The sequence below is a fragment of the Talpa occidentalis genome, unplaced genomic scaffold (assembly GCF_014898055.3).
Source record: "Talpa occidentalis isolate TD23 unplaced genomic scaffold, MPIMG_talOcc4v2.1 talOcc4.3, whole genome shotgun sequence".
Taxonomy (NCBI): Eukaryota; Metazoa; Chordata; class Mammalia; order Eulipotyphla; family Talpidae; genus Talpa; species Talpa occidentalis.
The window spans coordinates 52,302,536-52,327,018 of NW_023603184.1; the positions used below are offsets into that span (position 1 = coordinate 52,302,536).

The following is a 24,483-nucleotide window of genomic DNA, read 5'->3' on the forward strand; positions in this document are numbered from 1 at the left end:
GAAGATAATCTAAGTGAAGTTAATAGATTACTAGTAAGTTAGTACAAAAATACAAATCCATTGCCTAGTCTATGCTATTCATTGTGCTATGCAGTGACTTGAATAATCTTACTTTCAGATGTGAAAAATATTTGACAGAGTTTGGAAATTTCCCCAAGTTTTATCATTTGTTTATTCTTATTTTTTTAATTATTTTAGTGCCTTTATTTTTTTAATATTATGTTTTATTTTTTACATCATTGTTCATTTTTAAACAATATGTGTTTCCTCCCACCCCTCAGGTGTGGTCCCCAGTCATTCCTTCTTAAATCAATCCATTCAGTTCTATATTCATTTTTCATCACTATATTTTTATTATTTTTATTTTTTAAAGATTTATTTATTTATACAAGAACTGGGGTATAGGCCAGAGGTGCAGGAGGATGAGAGGATTCACCAGAGACAGAGTGGGGAACAGAACAGGCAGACTGACTGGGGTGAGACAGGAGAGGTCTGCCACACCATGTGGGTATCTTCCTGGCCAGCCAAGAATTGAACCCGTACTGTGGAGGCTGAGAACAGCTTCACAACGCTGCACTCAACCTGCTGTGCCACTGGGGAGGCCCATTAGTATATTTTAAAAACATTTTATCAATAGAATGATAATACTTAATGTAGGTGCATTTGTTAACAGGTAATAAGCTAGTTGCATGCTACTTATCCTTCCCAATAAGTCTACAATTACCTCCATTTTATGGAAGAGGAAGGTGAAACTCAGAGGAGCAAATTTATTTGAATAAAGTCACAGGATGAGTCATTATTGAACTGCAGATCTGAACATGACTCTTGGACTTCAAAGCCTTGGGATTTAAATCACTCTTCTATGTAGAGATAATAAAGATGAATTGTTGCACACATGTCTTCCATGGAGACAAGAATGTCAACTTCATCATTTTACCCTACATTTTTCACCTTCCCTAGATTGAATTGGTGAATGTTTATGTAGATATAAGACGGAATATCTAGAAAGTACTTAGAGAACCGGGAATTCTATTATTTAACAGTCACTTTATTTTACAGCTGGTCAACATTATGATGTGTAATATTTAGAAAAGGATTCTCCCCATAATATAAACATTAATGGAATGTAAAATGGTGATTTACTTGCTTCTAAGTACCTTTGTTATCTTGAAAAAAATTAGTTTGTTTTCTCCCTCAACCTCCCTGTATTAATCAATGCTCACTCTCATAAATGTCTTTCCTTCCTTGGCAATTCTTTCTCTTTGTTGGCTCATTCATTCTTTCCTAATTTCCTCCTCTCTATTTGTTCATTAGACAAACATTAAATCTATCATGTGCTGGTCATACTTAGTATCTTAAAGTCATCTCTATCCGTATGTTTTTTGCCCAGGCTTTGTGACACTTAAGGGAAGGAACTATATCTCTTCATCACAATGTTTCCAGTGCTCAGTGATATGTTTGCACCTAGTTGGTATTATTTGCTATGTGTAACTCTATCCTTTCACCAGCATTTTATGCAACTATGATTCAATCATATTTAGCATATATTATACTAATGAAATACATTTTAAAGTGGATATTCTACAATGGACACTGACTCATATAATTGGAGGGTCACACACTTTCTATTTATATCTCTATCAATAAAATCCATCATGGTCCTGAAAACCACATAGTAATTTCATAAAAGAAAGTTTGCTGCATGGATGACTGATAAGATAAGCAGTCATATTCCCTATATTCCAATTTTGATTATTACATTATCTAGATGCCAAGAAGTTAGAGGCTACCATTTCAACAACCTATTCTGTTTATTACACAAACAATACAAAATTTGTCATGTCCTCAACTAAAATGATAAATTTCACCAAAAGAATCACAAATATATAATATCTAATAAGTGATAGGATTTTTACCCCTTTCTTTATCCAAATCCAATTGTAATACATAACCAGTGCATTTAACATATGTTTGAAATAAAACATATCAGAGCAGACTGGATATATCAATAATTAACATGCATCCAGCTTGAAAGCTGTATTTTTCCATTCTTCATAATTTCCTAAAAATATGTGAATCCAAAATGTGATTATAGAGAAAGCATGTGATAGCAGGATAATAGTGCCTGGGTGTGGTGTTCCACTGTTAGGGGGAAAAGGATGTCCTAAGCTAATTCCATACAGGCTTTGTGGACTCCATCCCCACCTCAGACCAAAGCCATCAGGACATTGGGAAAGACAAATCCCATCACCACCAAAGGGAAGGTTGCTGGAATCTGAGGGTGGAGTTAAGCAGCCAGGTTTGGTATAAAACCAGACATGTGGGTATGGGGGGGGGGGCTTTTGGCTTCATGGCTCTTGGCTCGCGGCCAGCTCTCGGAGTGCCATTGGGTTTCCAGGTCGGTGGATCAGGTAGGACGTATTTAAGACTTTATTTCCCTATTTTCTCCCTGAGTTGCACATTTCCTCATTTCCCCTTCCCTTGTAAATAAACTTTTTATTAACCTTTTGTGTGTTCCTGTAGTGGAGTATTAATAAGTCCCTTATAAGCACGCGGGTGAGGACCCACAGCTAGGCAAACCATTTTATATTGGGGCTGCCCTGTAACAACACTAGTTCTGTGACATGAGCACTTTATAGACTCTTTGTGAATCTTCATTAGTTCATTTGTAAAATAAGACTGAAAGAAAAGCCTGAAGATACTTACAAATAGTTAACAAAAAGCAATCTTCCTTATGTTTTACTTAGTGCTAATCAAAACTCAAAAAAAAAAAAAAATCCCACATCCCCAAGAAAAGTGGGACAAACTGAGGAAAAAACAAAATGACTATTTGTGAGAAAAAAGTAACTCAATTGAACTTACTTGTTAAAGGTCCAGCTCTCTAGAAGCTCATCCTGAACTTTCTCTCAGATTCCCACCAAATCCCTTTGTTTGATTCTGTTCCCATTTTACCCCCTGAAGTGAAGGGACAAAAGTTCCAACCTCCAAAGCAATTAGGTAACTCAGGGAGCCAATGGAACCTCTTAGAGAATGTTCCCATTGACATTAAAATGTTGATATGCATTGCCCTGCTCTTAAGAGCTTTGTGATTAAAATAAATAGAGATAAATTCCTTTATGAGTGAAAAGCAAGAAATCATTTTAATTTCCTGTCATAAAACTCCTACTGAGTTACTTTTTTAAAAGTGGCATTGTTTTTGCTTGTTCCTTTTACTGGGTTTAATACAAGGTTGCCAAAGTTGGCAAACCTACCTGGAAGTGTTTCCATGGCTTTGGCTTTGGCTTTGGACTGGGGCGACAAAGATCTGCTACTTATAATCCATCTAAATTCTTTCTTATAAAGCAAATTAAATAGTCTTTCTAAGACAAGTTTGGCATATATATGTGTGGGCAACAGTATGCAGTGAAAACTTTGTCTTGGCATAAGCATTTAGGGAATTCTCTGAGTACCTAGGGCAAATTGTTGCTTTCTACTATTTTTTTCACCTTCCTCTATCTATCTAACTAGACAACATTACAATTAACTTCTCTCAGGGAAATAAGTACCTATCGCCACCAATTTTAATTCCTAGTCAAGTCACTTCATACTCTTCATTTTCGATTTGCAAACTTTCCTTACTGTGTTTTTCTCTTCCTTTTAAAATCTCCAGTTTAGCCTTTTAGTTTTAAATGTTTTTTAACATTTTTAGTATTTAAATAACTCAAATAGTATAAAGTATTTTAAATTATGAAAGTCTTAAGAAATCAGGCAAGTATAAAACATAAAAATTCAGATTTAATATATACATATGTATATATATTATTTGTAAATATTTGTCATATTTATTTCAAATTACATAACTTAGAGACATAACTAATCCTTTTCTAACTCCCCTCTGACTCTTTCCAGATGAAGCAACTCGGAAATCAGTCTTTTTCCTGCTCATGCTTTTAAATAATATTCATTGCCATGTACTCATGTAGATAATATTATGATTGCATTTTTTTTCTTAATTTTTGGATATTCCTGTAAATATTAATTACTTTGCTTAAAATTATCATCTCCCTTTAAAATGTAAATATCATAAGGGCAGTAAATTTTGCATTTTGTTTATAAAAATATATTTAGCATTTATACAACTGCCTGTGGCCAAAGATTTGCTTGGTAAATAATTGTTGAATGTTTGACTAGATGACTCAAATTGAGTTCAAGGATCCTGTTTATCCTATTCACTTATAAATAGATACCTGATGATTGCTAGGTAAAGAAGAACTACTTTCTGTCTTCAATGAAATTAAAATAGGCATATTACCTATGTTCTGCTCTAATCATACATTTATAAAATTCTTTCTTTTCTTTCTGGTTTTCAGCCAGATTCTTTTTCTCTTTCTTCCTAATTCCAGATTATTTCTTCTTACCAATTTGTGATTGCTTTTGGGAATATGACTAGCTAAGAAATTATTTTAAAGCTGAAAACATTCTCATAATAGAACTCAATATTATACGTCTATATAATATGTGTGCATGCTTACATACATATATATGTACAAAAGTACAAACCCACAATTCCAGTACTCACCAACATCTTTTCTCAGGGATAGGTAACTTTCACTTCTGACATCTTTCTATGAATATGTACATATACACACGTATGTGGATAAATATATAGACATTAATGTTGGTTGATTGTCACTTCAACATTTGTTTAAGCAATTATTCAATGCTAAATGGTTATAGATCTCATAATCTTAATAACAGGTTTATAAAGTTATTTTGGGATTAAATGAATTAATTTTTATAAGAAACTTCCAGCAATTTATTGTACACAGTAAGAATTACAGTTATATTAATTTCTATTATCACAATAAGGGCACTAATCCAAAGGTGACATGAACTGTCATGTCATGGGTTGTACGGGGTAATTATAATCAAGTTGAAGAAAGATTTATAATATTCCCTGAAACTAGTTCCAAGAATTTCTGGGACAGATTTTGGAATAGTTAAAGTCATCAGAACAGTCTTAGCTAGCAGCTCCATGTGATTTGTATTTTTGAATCAAGTCAGTGAGATAAGCTTGCAGAAAAGCTATAGGGTCTCAATTAGAAGTTAAACTTCACATGTTATTAATTTTAGACCTTTCTAGGTTTGGCATGTGTCTTCCCTCCCTCTTCTCTGCCCTTCCAACGCCCACATCCTCATGTACACAATCATGTGTGTGGCATATAACCAGAGGATGATGATTTCACTCCTCTACTTCAAAATCTCTACTGCCCTACATTGTCACAGGATGAAGTTGAAACTCCTCATTTAAAGGCTCTCTTAGCATTGCCCTAATGCCTACCATTATCTTCATATGTAATAATACCCATAATTTTACTGGTTGACACATGTTTAGTAAGTGCCCATTCTATGTAAGGCATTATGATAGATGCTAGAAAAGAAAATATGATTGAGATACAATTATGTCCTTAAAATAATTACTTAGTTAGGGGAGGCAGATAAGGATATCAGTCATTAAAATCCAGCATGAAAATGATTGAAAGGGAAGGCCAAATTTTCTTTAGAAATGCAGAATAAAGGACTTAGTAGTCTGTCAAAGAAGATTTCTAAGAGAAGATACCATCTGAATAGGGGAAGGGAGAATGAGTAGGACTTATTCAAGTAAAGAAGGACCATAAGTACATTCCAGACAAAGATAATAACATATATGGACAGGGAGGGACAAAATAGCATTGAGTGCATATGAGAATTATAAGCATCTTGACATTTGAATGTAAAATGAGAGTTGTAAAGGGGTGGAAATTGAAACTGGAAAATCACAGGGGATGCAGAGGGAATTTTGTATGCTATGTTGAAAAGCTTGGAGTAGAGCCTATAAAGATATTAACTGGTAAGGACTGACCAATGAACTAAAAAGGACAAACCTGTATTTTGGATATATATTATCCAGGATGAAAAGTGGACACAGAGACATGTGGCATAGATATGGGAACAGGGAAATAAGTTGGGAAATTACTGTCAAATGTAAGATGATGAGAAGATAGTCAAGGGATGTATAGTACAAATGGTGAAGAAGAGAGGGAATAATAATACTTCACAATTAAAATAGTTATACTTGCAGCTTGGAGATATAAATGCATTCTTTTAGTGACTGGACATGGGTGTCTAGGAATAGAGAAGAATCTAGGATATTTCACTTATTTTTGGTTAAGGTAACTCAGAGAATGATGGTGTCATTAATAACCCTCGTGCCATACACTCTTCTAATATAATCTTCACCATTTAACAATTTCCACCCCCCTTATTTTGACTGTAATCCCTCCTACCACCCCCTGCCCCGTACAAATCAAAATTCTTCACCATTTTTTAAAGATTTTATTTGTTTTTGCATAGAAGAACTGGGGTGCAGGGCAGAGGGGCAAGTGAGAGGATTCACCAGAGACAGAGTGGGGAGCAGAGTAGGCAGATCTACTGAAATACACTGCTGAGGGGAGCAGTGGGTGAAACAAGACAGGTGTGCTGTACCATGTGAGTTAGCTCCCCTGCTGGGGATTGAACTCAAGCCATCCTGGTGGTAGACTGATAGAGCTGAGACTTAACCCCTAGGATACCAGGGAGGCCCCATTCTTTACTATTTTTTTTTTTTAATTGAGCTTCAAGATCATGCCTTAGGATTAAAAGTTTTCTGAATTCTTCAAGGTTAGGCATGCCCTCTTCCATTTTTCAGTAATACTCTGGTCTTTCCTTACTACAATATTCAGTACGTTGTGTGCTTACCTGCTTATAGACTTTTCTACCACTTAATTTTCCTTGAAACTTAGACTATATTTTATACTTTCAATCCCTACTACATTTTATGGCTCAAACTAAGGTCTTAATTTGTTAAATTAATTAATTCACATTTGAAAATCCCAAAGACAACTCAAATTGATCTTGTCTAAAATCAAACTATTAAATGTTGTGAAAGAATGCATTTATATCTCCAAGCTGCAAGGTAAAAATTCTGGTAGCCTTATTGAAATATGGAGAGAGGAGAGGAGAGGAGAGGAGAGGAGAGGAGAGGAGAGGAGAGGAGAGGAGAGGACAGGACAGGACAGGACAGGACAGGATAGGACAGGACAGGACAGGATAGGACCAGACAGGGAACAAACTACAATATGGAGAAAAAATAGTGTAGAGATCAATTTCTTCAGCACCTATTATTAAAATACAAATAGTAGAAATAAAATTGTGTTTATTCATTCTGTTGAGTTTATTATCCAAATATAATAAACCTGTCACCTCTGTTTTATAAAACATAGGACAGAAATTTATATCTACATATTCACTTTCATGGTGCTTAGCAAGATAAGTGAGATAGATATCATTCAATTAAATGATAATCCAGGTTGAAATTTAAAAAAATTAAATAATATAAAGAAAACAATCACTAATACAACTGAAAGGGAACTGCTGAGAGAAAGAAATATTTCCCTGTTAAAGAGGCATAGACCTGGAAATGTAAAGTAAATAATAAGTTTGCTTCCTTAATAAGCAGATCTAAACAAGGTCTGGCAGCCTGCTAGGCTGATTGATCTCCCAGGCCATCCTGGAAGATCTGTATCCTTCCCCTTTTCCTGTGTCAAGAATGTGTAAGCTGGGCCTCCCCGGTGACACAGCGGTTGAGTGCCCGGTTGAAAGCTGCCCGCAGCCTCTGCAGCACCGGTTTGATCCCCGGCTGCTCCCCGGCCACCGGAGGAGGGTCCCAGAGGGCGCGCAGACCTCTCCTGCCGCCCGCTGCTCCCCTCAGCAGTGTACTTCAGTCCTTCTGCCTGCTCTGCTCCCCGGTCTGGCTCTGGTGAATTCTCTCACCCTTCTGCCCTTCTGACTGTTCCCAGTGCTTGTATAAATAAATAAACAAATAAACAAACAAATAAATAAATAAATCTTTAAAAAAAAAAGAATGTGTATGCTAACTAACCAACTTTATCAACGTAAAGTGGTTGTGTATAAAAGAAACTCTTTGTCTCTAGTCCAGTGCTCAGGCCTTATGGGACTACCCAGGTCTGAGATCTCATGCATGAGTAATAAAGCATCCTGACCTCACCATTCCTAAAGTACTGCTTGTTCTTCCCCTGCCTGGGTAAAAGGTTAGAACTTATTTCTGCAACACAACCAACTGATACAACTATTACTCATATATGTAAATTTTTTCTTTATGGCATATTTACTCTGTGTGTGTATATATGTGCACATGCCTGCATGCTGTAGTTAATCTATTCAAATAATTATTGAAGTTTTTGTTCAGCACAGAGTAGGGATACCGGGATACATAAAGGCATCAGGAAGTTCATTGTCTCATGGTGAAAACAAGGCTAAAATACTACCACAAGACTCTTGGGTATTTTATCTTTATATATATATATATATATATATATATGTATTTAAAATATTTTTCCAATTATGTTTATTGAGATAATATTTATTTAGATCATTGTATTTTGTTTTAGGGGTTATAGGCTCAAACCTCTACAATTGTATGTTTCTGTACTATGCCCAGGCATGGAATGACCCAAGCCCCAGTCACCCTCCACCATCTACACTGGGCCTCTACCTCCCCACTCCCTCCCCACTACCTCCCCGCCATTCTCCTCTTCTAGCTGTCTCAGTTTCATAGTCAGATATCAAGAGCTGGTTATTGGTTTGGTTTTGTATGACCCTTTATTTTGTGTTCTTATATTCCACATATAAATGGAATCATCTGGTATTTGTATTTCTCCTGGCGTGTTTAACTTAGCTTCGTTCTCACTAGAATTTTAAAAATTTTAGCAAAAGAAAAGTCTTCTGCATAAATACCAATTACTGAAAACAAAGTCTTAATGTGAGCTGCTCCCAAAAGTCCCAGGATCACAGGATTTTTTAACCGAGCTTTTGGAATAAACTAACACAACTGCCAGGGATAACCTGTAGTCCTGTGAGGGATGGAGAATTGCACTGATGATATACTCTGCCCTCTAAGAGTTTTGTGCTAAATCCAACTTAACTGTAAAACCACTAGATGACCTGACCCACCACCTGGAGGGCCATCTGCCTGGGATGCTTTTGTCTCGCAAATCATTCTCATAAGTCCCCTCTTAATACTCACTCCAATTCCACAAATTTGTTCCTTTATTATATTGTAATCATCATATTTTCACCACTTTACTTTCCTCATTAACTTCTTTAAGATAATCTTGGCTTAGATAGCCTTATTTCAGTAAACAAATAGCTATATAAAATATTTAATAAATAAAAGGGGGTCTGAAATGTATAATTTTCTGTTTTCATATTGTAAAAATTAGAGTTAGAAATATAATCTTGAGAACACAATGACATATTTCTTTAATTTTTAGAGGAAACCACCCCTTCAAAACTAAAATAATACAAATCCTAAAACAAACAATCAAAGGCAAGTCTAATCTTGTGCTCACATTACTTGAAAACTCATTAGTTAGAGGTTCCTGTTTTAGATTAAGGACAAACTTCTAAACAAATAAGTTCAGACCAATTTCTACCACATTCTATGCAAACTTTTTGCTCTTGGATATGTCATATTTTAGTCTCTTCCTGTCTAATATCCCTCTCTGTCGACCACACATGTCACAGTCATCTGAGACTCTGTGTAGGACTTATTATTTTCTTAATACTAACGATGGGATGAGAAATCCACTAGGAAATCTAGAAATCTAGTTTGAGTGTACGGGGCATAAGATAGAATGATATTTTCATGAGCTCAAGAGATTTTTAAGGTTAATCAGGAGTTGTGAAGATTTCTGTTGTTAATGAAACTCTTTGTTACATAAACAAGACCAGCGAGGTTTGAATTTTTTGGAGCTGGATGCTGTGCCTCCCTGACCACCCCCCCAACCCAGCCCGTGTCTTTCCTCAGTTGGCTCTCCAGAGCCATCCCTAACTGACAGGGTGACACATGTACCTGTGAGGTCATCCGCGGGCCAGGACCCCAGCTGGCAGGCCTTGCAGGTGTACTCATCGAACACATACTCGTTGTCTTTGCAGGGGGTGCAGGTCCAGCAACAGCTGACTTCCCCCTTCCGGATAACCTACAGCAAGTGTATAAAATTTTGATTACTCTTTTTTTTTTTTTTTTTTTTGCAAAGTTGAAAGTCCAGCAATCTTTTATTCAAATGTATTTTTTTGCAAAGCAGAAAGGGCTTTCACATACATTATTTCAAATGTTATCAGATAGACAGAGTAAATATTTAATAAATTCTCACTTTGTAACTAAAGAAACTGAGGCTGATGTTAAGTGGGAGTCCAACATCATAAAATTGGTCATTGACAGGGTCTAGAATTAAATTAAATGCAAATCTTCAGACAGTAAACTTTGGATGCAGATGTAGAGGGCAGGGCATGTTTCTGAGTCAAAGGCCAGCACCCTAAACAAGACAACCCAACAGAAAACTGGTGCAAAGTGGCACCCCAAGTTAGAAAATCCATGCAAACAGAATATAAAAGAGAGCCTCAAATCCTTCCTGCACACCTCTCCTGTCTCACCTGCTACCTCTCTTAACAGTGTATTTCAATAACTCTGTTATATGTACTTCAAAGTACCTATATTTATACTCAGACATTAATACACATACATTTATATATGTATGTATATAACTGAATTTCCCCAGTAACTATGCCTCTCTTTCTGACAAATTAAGAACTTTTCTTCTCTGAATTTACCTTGGTGTCTTGCCATTAGTTGAATAATTATCAGAAAACATCAGATATCAGCAGAAAACTATTCATATTGGTAAAAATAACTAGGGATTGGGCCTCCCTGGTGGCACAAGGGGTTAGGACACAGCCTGTGAAGCTGTCCACAGCCACTGCAGCATGAGTTTGACCCCCGGCCAGGGAGCTACCCACATGGTGCTGCAGACCTCTCCTGCCTTGCCCGCTGCTCCCCTCAGCAGTGTATTTCAGTCAGTCTGCCTGTTCTGTTCCCCGCTTTGTCCCTTTGATTTGCTTGAAAGGAAGGTGGATAATGTCATTAAGACTCTCATGTACATCTTCATTTGTTTGACTTTTTAAGACAATGGAAAATAATTAAAATACTTTAACAGTTGAAAGAGTCCCACGTGGTATTCTTTAGAAATGGATTTTTTTTTTTTTTGTTCACCACTGGTACATAAATTGCTTTTGTTGAATAGAGACAGCATTCATTAACATTCTTATAAATAATTAAAACTGTGGTTGATAGTCAGCAATAACCATACATAACAGTGGTTATATTCCTTCTCTTTACTGCTGACTCAATTAAAGAGCTCTGATGATGGCAATAATTATATAGAGCCAAATACAAAAGAACCTGGCAGATCTTTCTTAATATTTTCTATGTTTCTCATATTAACTCTTGAAATGACAACAAAATAAGTAAGGAATGTTGACAAAAAGAGCCTGAAACAGTCTTTCCCTAAAATAACTATCTATGTGAGGCAAAATCATTGTAGGGTAAATGATTCACATTCTTTTCTGCCCTCCCACCATTAGGATCGCCCTGCCTGATGGGGCACCTGCAGTTGTTACATCATTATAAGTTGTGTTATTTATTTCTGTGGGCCATGCAGCAATATTGAGATAGTCTCCAAGAGAAGGAGAGGCAGGAGAGAGAAGGGGAGAAAGAACACTAGAGAAACCCGGAGTGAAGACTTGCTGGGGACTTGGGGCCTGCTTGGGGGCCTGCCGGCCTCCGGCCCCCCAGCACCCCTGCCAGCCATGTACGTGGTTGCTGCACTACATGTCAAAGCTCAATAAAAGCCTGAGAAAGCCACTGAGGGCTCCAGGACGCCTTTACCCATCTACTCGGGTCATAGAGAACCAGCTTTGTGCCCTTCCTGGCACTACAATCATTAATTAGACTCCTTAGTCTATCTTAAGTTTTTTTTTTTTTTTAACAATAATATCAGCTCTTAACCTGTTATTTAGTGTAGTATACAGGCTCTCATCTCATTAGAACATTTAAACAGCTGTGTATGCAGTAGCTGCTTTTATTCCTTTTTTAAAAAAGATTTATTTATGCGTACAAGAACAGGGTGTAGGCTAGATGTGTATGAGGGTGAGAGGATTCACCAGAGACAGAGTGGGGAGCAGAACAGGCAGACTGACTGAAATACACTCTGAGGGGAGCAGCAGGGGAGACAGGAGAGCAGGAAAGGTCTGCCTCGCCATGTGGGTTAGCTCCTTGGCCAGGGATTGAACTCATCCCGCAGTGGCTGGCGATAGCTTGATAGCACTGAGAATTTAACCCCTGTGCTACCAGGGAAGCCCTGCTATTATTCTTTTTATCTAGGAGAAAAAACTGAGGCATAGTGAGTATTGCTTTTTGAATTTCAGGTTTTTTACCAAGATAGACGCACGCCATTTTTCAAGTTTAATACCAATATTATATCTTTTGAATCAACAATGACACCTTGATATGTCTTCTGATAATGACAACTGTTTTTTTTTTTTTTACCATTTTTGCTTGTGCTTTGTTTCACATTCATTTTAAATATATATTTAATGACAATTCTTTCATAGCAATCCCCATTCTTTTGAACACTGGAAATAATGTTCCTTTTTTTTATGAATACCAGTATGAAATATATTTTAACCTTTGGAACAACAGGATAACAAACCTGAACAATGCTTTGAGATTTTATCATTAATGAATTTGCTCCATCACTTCCATAAATCATATTAAGAAAATGCCAATTGAATATTTAGTAGAGTAAAAATTGTCCAGGTCTAGTTTAATAAGGTTGAAACCAAAGCCCCCATACCTGGCCCAACAGATAGATTTGGGAGGCTTAAATAGAGAAGGGAATTGGTAAAGTTCCCTTAGGGACAAGACGGTAAGACCAACCACCATGGCCAGAAAAACAATCCCAATTGAAGCAGAGGTGAGGACATGTTTCTGTGCCGAAGGTCAGCTCCCAAAAGGAGACATCCCAGCAGAAAACTAGTGCAAAATGGCACCCCAAGTTAGAAAGCCGCAAAAACTGTATATAAACAAGAGTCTCCTTACTGCACACCTTTCCTGCCTCACCAACTACTTCTCTTAACAGTATATTTCCATAAATCCACCATTTCTGTTCTCCACTCTGTCTCTGCAAATTCTTTCACTCCCAGTACCTGTGGCATCACTGTGACATTTCTCCCCACTACAAAGATGATTTATGGTTAGGAAAATGGAAATTTGTATTATTAAAAAAAAACCTAAATCAATATCATTTCAATTAACTAGTACTAAAAATATGATAATAGGGAATCAAATTCTTCCACTGTGTATGTTTTTTTTTTTCCACTAAAAAGGCAGGGAAATTATATGTAAATAAATCTCCCAAATCAGCCATTGGGTATTTTGAAGTTATAGGTTCATATTGTATTGCAATCGACTTCTATGTGATTATTTACATAAGCCATCTTTCTATAAGAAGAGCTGGAATTATGAACAATTAATATTTTAAGTGAGTCTACAACAAATTTCACATGAAGAGTTTAACAGCAGGATGATTGGTCCAGCAGTAGACTGGTACTGTATGTGAAAGGTCTGTAGACTTTTTATACAAAGGACCAAATATCAATAGTAAATCTTTTAGGCTTTCTAGGACAGTCATTGCAACTCAACAATTAAAGTATTTTCTTGGGGCCTCCCTGGTGGCCTAGGGCTTAAGGCTCAGAGCTATCACCATTATTGCCCGAGGTCGATCCTGGCCAGGCACTAAACCACATGGTGCAGCAGACCTCTCCTGTCTCCCCGCTCCTCCCCTCAGCAGTGGATTTTGGTAAATACGCCTGTTCTGTTCCCTGCTCTGTCTCTGGTGAATCCTCTCACCCCCCTTCCTGCACTTCTGGTCTATATATAAGTGCTTCTACACAAAAATTGAAAACAAACAAACAAACGAACGAACGAACAAAGAAACAAAAACCTCTATTTCCTTTCTTTCTTTCTTTCTTTCTTTCTTTCTTTCTTTCTTTCTTTCTTTCTTTCTTTCTTTCTTTCTTTCTTTCTTTCTTTCTTTCTTTCTTTCTTTCTTTCTTTTCTTTCTTTCTTTCTTTCTTTCTTTCTTTCTTTCTTTCTTTCTTTCTTTCTTTCTTTCCTTCCTTCCTTCCTTCCTTCCTTCCTTCCTTCCTTCCTTCCTTCCTTCCTTCCTTCCTTCCTTCCTCCCTCCTCCCTCCCTCCCTCCCTCCCTCCCTCCCTCCCTCCCTCCCTCCCTCCTTCCCCTCCCTCCCTCCCTCCCTCCCTCCCTCCCTCCCTCCTTCCTTCCTTCTTTCTTTCTTTCTTTCTCTCTGTTTCTCTCTCTCTTTCTTTCTTTTTTTTTTTTTTGAAAGCAGCCATAGACAATACATAAGCAAGTGATCATGGCAGCATTTCAGTAAATCTTTACTGATAAAAACAAGAAGCAGTTTGATTTGAACTGTGGCGGCCATAGTTTTCTAATCCTTATTATAAATAACAATAAAATATTCAGAAATTTTCAGATACACTTTAAGCAATCGAGCCATTTAGCAGGCATTGATAAATGTATTCCTATCTTCATTTACTTTTTCTTCTGCTTTATTTTTGTTGGTTAGCATTTCTTAGCAATAAAGCATTTATTATTATTATTTTTAATTGAGATACTACTGGTTTTCAACACTGTATGTCTTTTAGTAGTACAGGTCCACACTTCTTTGAAAATAACTTATTATACCATGCCCACTTCCTTCTGCCTTATGTTTACCAAATCTTCAGAACTACCCTTGGAAGACCTTGCCAATGCATAATAAAATACATAAAAATGTATGCCTTTAAATCCTAATCACCAATGAACAAACACCTCTAATGTGTTCTAAGAAGAGTGAAAGTGATGTTGGTTGAAAAGACCGAAGTCCTCTGTTCCAGGTCTAGGCTACTAGAAATGTAATAGAGGACATCAATAACCGTTTCATGAATAACTTATTTTGATGTCTTTTACCCCTAAGACACATTGTTCCCTCACAGCTATCTCTTTGTTTTTGTTTTTTTTTTATTTTAATTATAACTTCATCCTCTCTTCACTGGCTTTTTAAATTTCTTATAAGTGTGACAAGTTCTTACTTAACCTAAAGGTATCTTAACCATGTCTTCAATGTGCCAGATTACTCTTTACAGTATGACTTATTAAGTATGATGTCCTCTAGATCTATCCATATTGTGACAAATGACAGAATTTCAAATATATATATATATATATATATATTTAAAGATTTATTTACTTATTTATACAAGAACCAGGGTATAGGCCAGAGGCATGAGAGGGTGAGAGGATTCACCAATGACAGGGATGGAGCAGGGAGCAGAACAGGCAGACTGACTGAAACACACTGCTGAGGGGAGCAGCGGGCTCACAGGAAAGGTCTGCTGTGCCAGAATTTCATATATTTTTATAGTTAAATAGTATCTGTCAATTGGCTCCCATTTCTCCACATCCTCTCTGACACTGTATTTCTTGTCTTTTGAATAATAGCCATTCTCACAGGTGTAAGGCAATATCTCCTAGTTGTTTGAATTCACATTCCCTGAATAAGAGATGATGATCCATCTTTTCATGTGCCTATTGACCATGCACGTCTTCTTCGGATCTTTCTATATTCACATTTCATAATTCTACTCACAAATTTGCCTCTATTGTAGCTCAACTTATGTCAATATCTACATGAAAATTATTCTCAGATTCCTGGTTAATAAAAATTAAGATCAACTTATTTAATGACATTCAAAACTCTCCACAAATACAATTTCAACATATCATTTCAATTTTCTTTTTATGCTAGCCATTTAGAGCACTATGAATCCTGGGTGATTAACTATTATTCCATGACAGTCTTCACTTGGTCACTTCAGTATCGTTCCTGCGACTGTTCTCTCTACATATGTGATCATTTTCCCATGCCACTATCTGAAATCATATCCATCCTTCATTGTCCAAATTCTGACATTTTATTCAGAAATAATCTTTCTTTGGTATGAATTTACATAAATTTTTCTTAATGAAAAATTCACAGCTTACTTGATTTTAGTTATTAGTGACCGTATTTTTCCATCTCTAGACTGTAAATCTTCCGACACTGAAGGGTCACTTACTTATTTTTGCCCCATTAATATAAACTGCTACAGTATTAGTAACTTGATAAATATTTGTTATATTAATTAGAAATTAATGTCATCCCCAGCTGTGAATTATTTATTCCCAGAAAGCAAGTGTTTAAAGGCTTACATGAGTAGAAAGGGTATAGACAAAAATGACTCAAGTAGGTTCAATTAGCCCAACTCCTCACACTATTATGGTTTATACTAGATGTTATAAAAACATAATAAAAAAGGAAAACACATAATTTTTGAAATTATACACATATAACGATAAAGGTAAAACATATCTAAATTTCAAAAAATAGCAGAGATAATAAATATTTTTGAATTTAAAACAAAAATGAAAAACAATTGACTCCATTTTACCTTAATCTGGCCTTTCTCACATGGTTCACTGCAAACAGATCTGATGATGTTGTTTTTCTTGGACCACACTTCATCATCATCCATTTTTAATTCTCCATTGTCCCAGCTTCCAACATTTATATAATCAAAATAATCTTTTCCCATTTCCTTGAAATTCATTATTTCATACCTTAAGAACAAGAATATAATGATTATTTAGCCAAGAATATAAATATTATACTATGAAGAAGCAATAGATTTAATTCATTCCTTCAATATGCATCTACTGTCATGGAATCTTCACTTCACATACACTTAGAATAACAACAACAACAAAATGCATTCATTTTCTTTTCAGGCCATTTTGTTTTTTCTTTTATTTTCCTCTTTTTTTTAAATTTGCATGCTTATGCCTGAAATAAAAAATAATCCCACGTGAGAAAGTGAATTTAACTCAGCAGCAAGATGAAAGTTAGTTTTAAAATAAGTTCAAGGAGTTTAAACAAATACTATGTTGGGCTTTTAAAAAAGAGAAATGTTTTTATCTCCACTCAGGTAAAATGATAAAATTTCCCTTTGGTAACGGTGTGAAAATTTGGTAAACCTTTAATCTTATCTTCAGTTTTGGGGAGTACTTTGGATAGGCATGATTTTACCTTTTATAGTTTGTCTTTTATCAATGGCTTAATTTGGATAGGGGTGATTTTACCTTTTATAGCTTATCTTTTATCAATGGCTAACTTCATTGTATGAAGATACTTTCTGGTGTGATATTTAAAGTAAGTCAGAAAATAGCTTCTAAAACATCTGTTGCAAGTTACAAGTGCTGGAAAAGACTAATAAGCAATTCATTATTTCTTAATCTTTATTAGACATTATTCTTCTTTTGAGTATGGGGATACAGATACAGAAAAGAAAAACTAAAGTGTTTATTCACAAGCTTTTTATTATATATAAGAATTGCCCCAGAAAAGCTTTGCTGAAATAATTTTCCAATCTGAGGGCTTTGATGAGGAATACCACCATCATGCCAGTCCCTACAGATTAAGTCTTCCATACAATGGCCTCACATAGTACCCAGGACTTAGATGACTGGCAGATGGGATTTTATAAATGTCTTCCCAACTTCCCTTGCTCAGCATATTTAGCTGAGTAGAAACTGACATGGATGGAAAACTCTCTAGCTTGTGGGTTTAAGAGACCATTTTACTACACTCATCCCAATGCTCAATACAGAAATGCTGAGCGCAAAGCTGACCACAATCTGTTTGGATCTATATTGCAGAAGGACACTTTTCTACTTTTACTTCCAAATTAATTACTCTACTTTTACTTCTACGTTTTTTCCAATCACATTTTTCACAGCATCATCTTCTTAAGAAGGTCAGCTCATTCTTAAACCTTGTCAGTTTTTCTGCGGCCTTAGGGTTATCCTACAGTGTTTTATTTTTAGTAGCAATTTCGAATAACTATCTAAATTCCACTACCAAATCAAAAGTACCAATCTATAAAATAAAATAAAAAAAAAGAAACAAGTCCTACCTTAGTAATCCCATGTCTACTCAGCATACAATGAGTTGAGATGTTAGTGCACAAAACACTTAGTAAAAATAACTTCTATATTAATTCACTGGCTCCTTCAAACACATGGGCTTACAAGAGTTTGAAATGTGAACAAATAACCCCTGGCCATTCTAGGCTGCTACCAATTTGGATAGGAAGGTTTCATTCTTCATCCCAAAATGAGACATCAACCTCATTTCCAGCGATTCTTAACTCAGAAAATGTCTGGTCCAAAATGCTGATTTTATAGATAATGAAATTGAATGTGGGGAGGCAAATGAGTATGAACAAACTGCAAAGTATACAAGTGGCAAAGCCAAGAGTGGAAGTCAGTCCTCAAGTCTGTTTGTTACTCTTCTCCATTACACTGCTCCAAATTTATCCAAAACAGTTAAGATTTCCAATTTTCTATTGCAGCAAGACTGTGGTTATTTGAATTACTCTATATATTCAAATCTCTTATCTCTAGATCATGTTCTCTTTTATGTTTTATATAGCAGAAGTGGTAAAAAGTAAAAGAATCTAATTTTTGAAAAATAAACATGAATCTTATAGACTGGAAAAGTTATATTTGATAGGAAAGGGATTCAAGGAAACTGAAATCTTATTATTATTATTTTTTTTTTCATAGCCATCAATTGGCTGTAATTATTTGAGAGTTAGTGAACCATTCCCTTGGAATTAACATTTAGAGTACTGGCAATTGTTTCTTATCTACAAGATAAGCATAAGGATATTAGTAACAATGCTTATGGTTCTGAAAATATCACTTTGTTGCAACATTATTGGTTGCTGTACATCTGAAAAAGAACTAGATGAGAATAATTCTTCATAAAGTGTTTGGCTTGAGTTCTTTTAATTATCAGAGATGGGATACAGATTTTATTCTCCACCAAATATGAGAGAAAATGAGTATTTGAAAAATACTCTAATTTAAAGTAACAATTTAGGGCCACCCTGGTGGTGCAAGGGGTTAAGATGCAACCTATGAAGCTATCTGCAGTCACTGCAGCATGAGTTCAATCCCTGGCCAGGGAGATACCCACATGGCACAGCAGACCTCTCCTGTCTCGCCTGCTGCTCCCCTCAGCAGTGTATTTCAGTCAGTCTGCCTCTTCTGTTCTCCACTCTGTCTCTGGTGAATCTTCTCACCCCCCCCCCACCTCTGGCCTATACCCCAGTTCTTGTATGCATAAATAATAAATAAATATTTAAAAAATAAAGTAACAATTTAAAAATTAATAGCTTCCTGAAATTGTTAGCCATCATTTAATATTCTCCCTCCCTGTGTTATTAAAATTCCCTTCCTCTGTGTTCTTAAAATTACTGTATGTTAGATGGTTAATGTCTTCTTTAATATCTGTCCTTCTGGGCCTCCCTAGTGGCATGGGGGTTAAAGACAGTGCTGTCAAGGTGTTGCTGGCCACTGCAGCACACGTTCAATTCCAGGCCGGCCAGGGAGCAACTCTCATGGAGCAGCAGACCAGGGAGATACACACAGGGCATGGCAGACCTCTTCTGCCTCATTAGTTGCTCCCCTCAGCAGTGTGTTTCAGTGAATTTGCCTGTTCTGCTCCCCACTCTCTCTGGTGAATCCTCTCACCCCTACCCCCGCTCCACACCTTTGTCTTGTACCCCAGTTCCGCTCCTTCTTTCTCCACTCTCTCTGCCTCCCATATCTCTCTTCCTTGTCTTCTCACAATTTACACTTGAAATATGCCAAAAACCCGGAAAAATGAAGTTGTGTATTAAAATAAAACAGATAAAATATGTTCTAACTAAAAAGAAAAAAAATAAATTCTATTAAAGTAGTAAGTAGAAACTAGGGGGAGGCAGAACTCAATTCTATGAAAATTAGAGCAGGTTTCCTCCTAAGACAGTGAGGCTCTCTTTCCTAGGGGCAGACCAAGTGTGCTGTCAGTTGAACTGAAACTTATTTGAAGGAGGACACTGCAGAGAGTATTTTATTTATGGTTCCTTTTGTCCTCTCCGTTTACAATTCTGATGTCAGTGACTGTTTATAAGTTGAATTCTGAAATGTGATAAATTGTGAATCAACAAAATAGACACTCCAAACTCTGATCCATGCAACAAACTATTGAAACTTTTCTATCACATATATCAGACTATTTAAAATGTATGATAAGGAAAATGAAATATAAAACTCAATTTCTTCCATTTGTGTATTGTGCCTGACAGCTCTACATTGTCCTTCTTCTATTTTTAATTGACTCTGTCACCTCAGACATGTCTTTTCCTTTCTTTGAGAGTTAATTTCTCCCCAGAAAGTCAAGCAGTTGAAATATATCATCTTTATGTTCCTTCCATGGGCAGAATTATGTATGAAGAAGTCAGCTCATTATCTTCAAATTTTGTGTGTTCTAACCTAATTTTCTGTTTATCACACTTGTTATTGTTCATCTATTCTTCTTTTCTTACCTTTTTTTCCCTTTGATTAACCATGTTTTAAGTATTTTCCTATTGGCTTTTTAGTTATTCTTCTTATATTGAAAATTAGTTGCTCAAGAATTAAATGTACATTTTAATTCATTTTATTCTGCTTGAAGTTAACATTGTGTCACTTAATGTAAAATACAAGCAATTTGCCTTGTATAATTCTATGTTCCTTTCCTTAATGTCATATTAGCAGATAATTGGCATCTCATACATATGTTTCTTACAACATTATGTTATTTATTTTTGTTTTAAATAATTATTTGTACTTAGTCTGACATTGACACTCCATGTTTTTCTCTGCCCAGTTATCGTCAGTTCAAGCACTGGGAAGACCACTTAAACCTTAGCTCCTGTGAGATTCTTTCCTATGGCTCAGAAAAGTTTTGCTGCTTGCTGACAGGGAGAACACATTTTAGGCTTTTAGGCTTTCTGAGATGGTCTCTGTTGTAACTACTCAATATGCTCATATAGTATGAAAGCAGACATAGACAGGATCTAACTGTATGAGTGGGACTGTGTTCCAACAATCCTTATTTATAAGAAGAGACAGTAGACATGATTTCGTCCACAGATCATTGTTTGCCAGCAAGGGAACAGGAAAATAATAAAGGTTCATATTTCTTTCTTTCTTTTTTAAAGATTTCTTTCTTTATGCATACAAGAACTGGGGTACAGGCCAGAGGTGTGGGGGGGTGAGAGGATTCATCAGAGACAGACTGGGGAACAGAACCGGCAGATTGAGTGAAATACACTACTGAGGGGAGCAGTGGGCAAGTCAGGAGAGGTCTGCTGTGCTATGTGTGTAGCTTCCTGGATGGCCAGGGATAGAACTCCTGCTGCAGAGGCTGGGGATAGCTTCATAGGTTGCATCTTAAACCCTTGTGCCAATAGGGAAGCCCAAAAAGGTTCATATTTCTGACCAAAAATAGTGAAATTCTTTTTTTTTAAGATTTATTTTATTTATTTATATGAGAACCGGGGTACAGGCCAGATTCATGGGAGGGTGAGAGGACTCACCAGAGGCAGAGCGGGGAACGGAACAGGCAGACTGACGAAATACACTGCTGAGGGGAGCAGAAGGCGAGACAGGAGAGGTCTGCTGCACCATGTGGGGTTCTCCCTGGCCAGCTAGGATTGAACCCGCGCTGCAGAGGCTGCAGACAGCTTCACAGTGCAGCGCTCAACCGCCTGCGCCACCAGGGGAGGCCCAAATTGTGAAATTCTTAGAGTTTTAAAAACCATGCACTTTTTTTTTTAATAACTCATGTGGCACCAAAGCATGACCCAGTCTGAATTTACCTAGTGATAAAAGTTATCCCAGGGCCTTCCCGGTGGCGCAGCAGTTGAGCCATGGGCTGAGAAGCTGCCCGCAGCCTCTGCAACGCCGGTTTCATCCCTGGCCACTGGCGAGCGTCCCACATGGCACGCAGACCTCTCCTGTCGCCCACTGCTCCCCTCAGCCAGTCTGCCTGTTCTGTTCCCCGCTCTGGCTCTGGTGAATTCTCTCACCCTCCCATGCTTCTGACTGTACCCAGTGCTTGTATAAATAAATAAATCTTTAAAAAAAAAAAAAAAAGGTAACCCACCCTGCTATGGCCATTTGTCATAATTCATATGAATAGTCATATGCTTTGTTGTAGAAATATTAAGGCATTGATTAAGAACTTCTGCTTGGCAATATGCTGGGGGCATTATTTCACAGCAAATTAAAAAAAAAAAATCTGCCTTTTGTGACACAACTGGCATGAAGTTCTCATTAAAGGTTTGTGAACTGATAGTAGTCAAATTAGATGTAAAGTTTAAAAACACTGTGTAAAACTTACTCTTCAACAGTTCACAAGGATATGTTCCAAACTTTGTTTTCTTTTAAGATTTATTTTATACAAGAACTGGGGTATAGGCCAGAGGCACGGGAGGGTGAGAGAATTCACCAGAGACAGAGCAGGGAGCAGAGCAGGCAGAAGGACTGAAGCACACTGCTGAGGGGAGCAGCGGGCGGCAGGAGAGGTCTGTGTGCCATATGGGCCTCTCCCTTGCTGGCTGGGAATCGAATCTGTGCTGCTGAGGCTGTGGGCAGCTTCACAGGGCTGTGCTCAACCTGCTGCACCACAAGGGGAGGCCCAGTTCCAAAGTTATCTGCAACTTCTCCCAGCTCCCTCTCTTTAGAATGTTCCCCCTGTGACTCTAGAATTTTAAAAGATCAATCACCCCAGTCTCCTCTGTTTTATTGCTTGGTTTGGAATATTTTGATTTAGAAGATTTATAACTGCCACTCATAGAAATAACAACAAAATGCCTACAAATAATCTCTCAGAAGTTAGTGGCTTTTAGGTGTTGAACCTGGCTGATTAAATGACAAGCTATAATGCCATTACATAGTGAGAACACATACAGTTACAAGGTGAAGCCTAGGGAAATGAGTTAGAATTTTCCATCTATCATTTATTAGATTGTCTCTTTGGGCAAGTCATTTAACTTTTCTAAGTCAGTGTGAACCTAGAGCAAGAAAGGAAAAGAATATGAAAAGTACCTCATAGGATTAAAACACAAAAGATTTAACTTAGTGTTTGACTCAGAACATATACTCACTAAATGTCAATTATAAGTTTGTAAATATAACTTGTTTAGTTGGAAAAACAAAAGATTGCAAATTGTCTTTTGTTTAGATTGTGTCATGCCCTTAGAGGCCATTTCTGATCATTTATTAAAGGTTTAATATAATAACCAACATCAGTAATGTATAGAAAGTCTCTAAACAGAAATTATTCGAATACAAATGTAAATACAATGTCCTTGAGAAAATATCACTGCGTTTCATCTCATTATTATTGAGATTCATGTTCGAACAGAAAGACTCAATGTTCTAAAAGTATTCACATTTGATCATATTTGGAGGATTATGAATGAGGCAGTGATGTTTTGTCTTATTCATTAAGTTTCCCATTAGAATAGAGTTGAACCGTCTGAAACATTATTATTATTATTATTATTTTTACTACCTGATTTACAGAACTGGCTTGGGGCACACGTCATGAAAACTCTTTGAGATGGTGGATCTGGAGTCATCAAATTATATGAACAAGTCCTGAACTGATGTCAGTTCTCACGTGCACATGGATTTATTTTTCCCATGTGCAGATATCAGAACACAGACCTCTACCTGAGCCCCAAGTGATAGTTCTTTGTTTACCCTGCCCCCCCAAAATGTCTCAGAAAAAAATGTGAAAATTCTTTGGCTCCAGGAAAATGATTCCAACTCCTCAATATACCAAATTGCTAAATATGTGAATATCACATAAAAAGTCAGTTTAATATGGCAAAAGGCCTACCTAGATCAATAATCTTTAGCTATCTAAAAATATGAAATATCCAACTTTCCTCTTACATGACTGGAAACTATTGTCACCTAGAAACCCAGAATGTGAGATGGTAACAACTGTATCAGGGACAAGCTCTAACTCACCTCAGGAATATGAAAACAAGTGGGCCAGGGTGACTGCCAGATACATGAGGATCCAGTCACGGAGGGACCCACCTGTTGCTGGAAGAGTACTTGGGATTTTATAGTGGGAGACAAAAGGACCTTGGTTTTCTGATAGAGGAGGAAAGGACTCAGCCCTTTACAGCTGAGAATATCTTTTTAATGACAGTATTACTCATAGATTAAAAGTCCCATGAGTAGAGTGATTTGACAACTTGGAGTATGAAATAGATGTGAACTTGGGTGTGTTCTGGATACCTACTGACTGTCCCTGGAGGTTAACCTATAATTATGATAAAGTTCATATTTCTCTCTGTAAATAACAAAAAGTGAAATTTCAGCAAAAAGACCTTCAGAAAGGAGAAAATGCTCCAGCTAGAAGATATTACAATAAAATATGACTTAAAATTTACTATAGTTACAGAAAACAATATAAAAGCACCTCAGTCCCATTTCTGAAGTGTCAGAAGTTTAATTGTTTCTGTTTTATTATAGTTCTATACCCAAGAAGTGATCAGAGCACAGAGAATAAAAT

The 24,483-nt window shown here is 36.7% G+C and overlaps 1 protein-coding gene across 1 annotated transcript in view; it reads right to left on the minus strand.

Annotated features, from left to right (window-relative positions):
- Positions 1 to 24,483, minus strand: part of GRM5 (glutamate metabotropic receptor 5) — a 549,187-nt gene that overhangs the window by 62,213 nt on the left and 462,491 nt on the right. Inside the window, 2 exon segments of the mRNA XM_037521807.2 lie at positions 9,932 to 10,058; positions 16,469 to 16,637. Coding sequence (XP_037377704.1) covers positions 9,932 to 10,058; positions 16,469 to 16,637 — 296 coding nt within the window.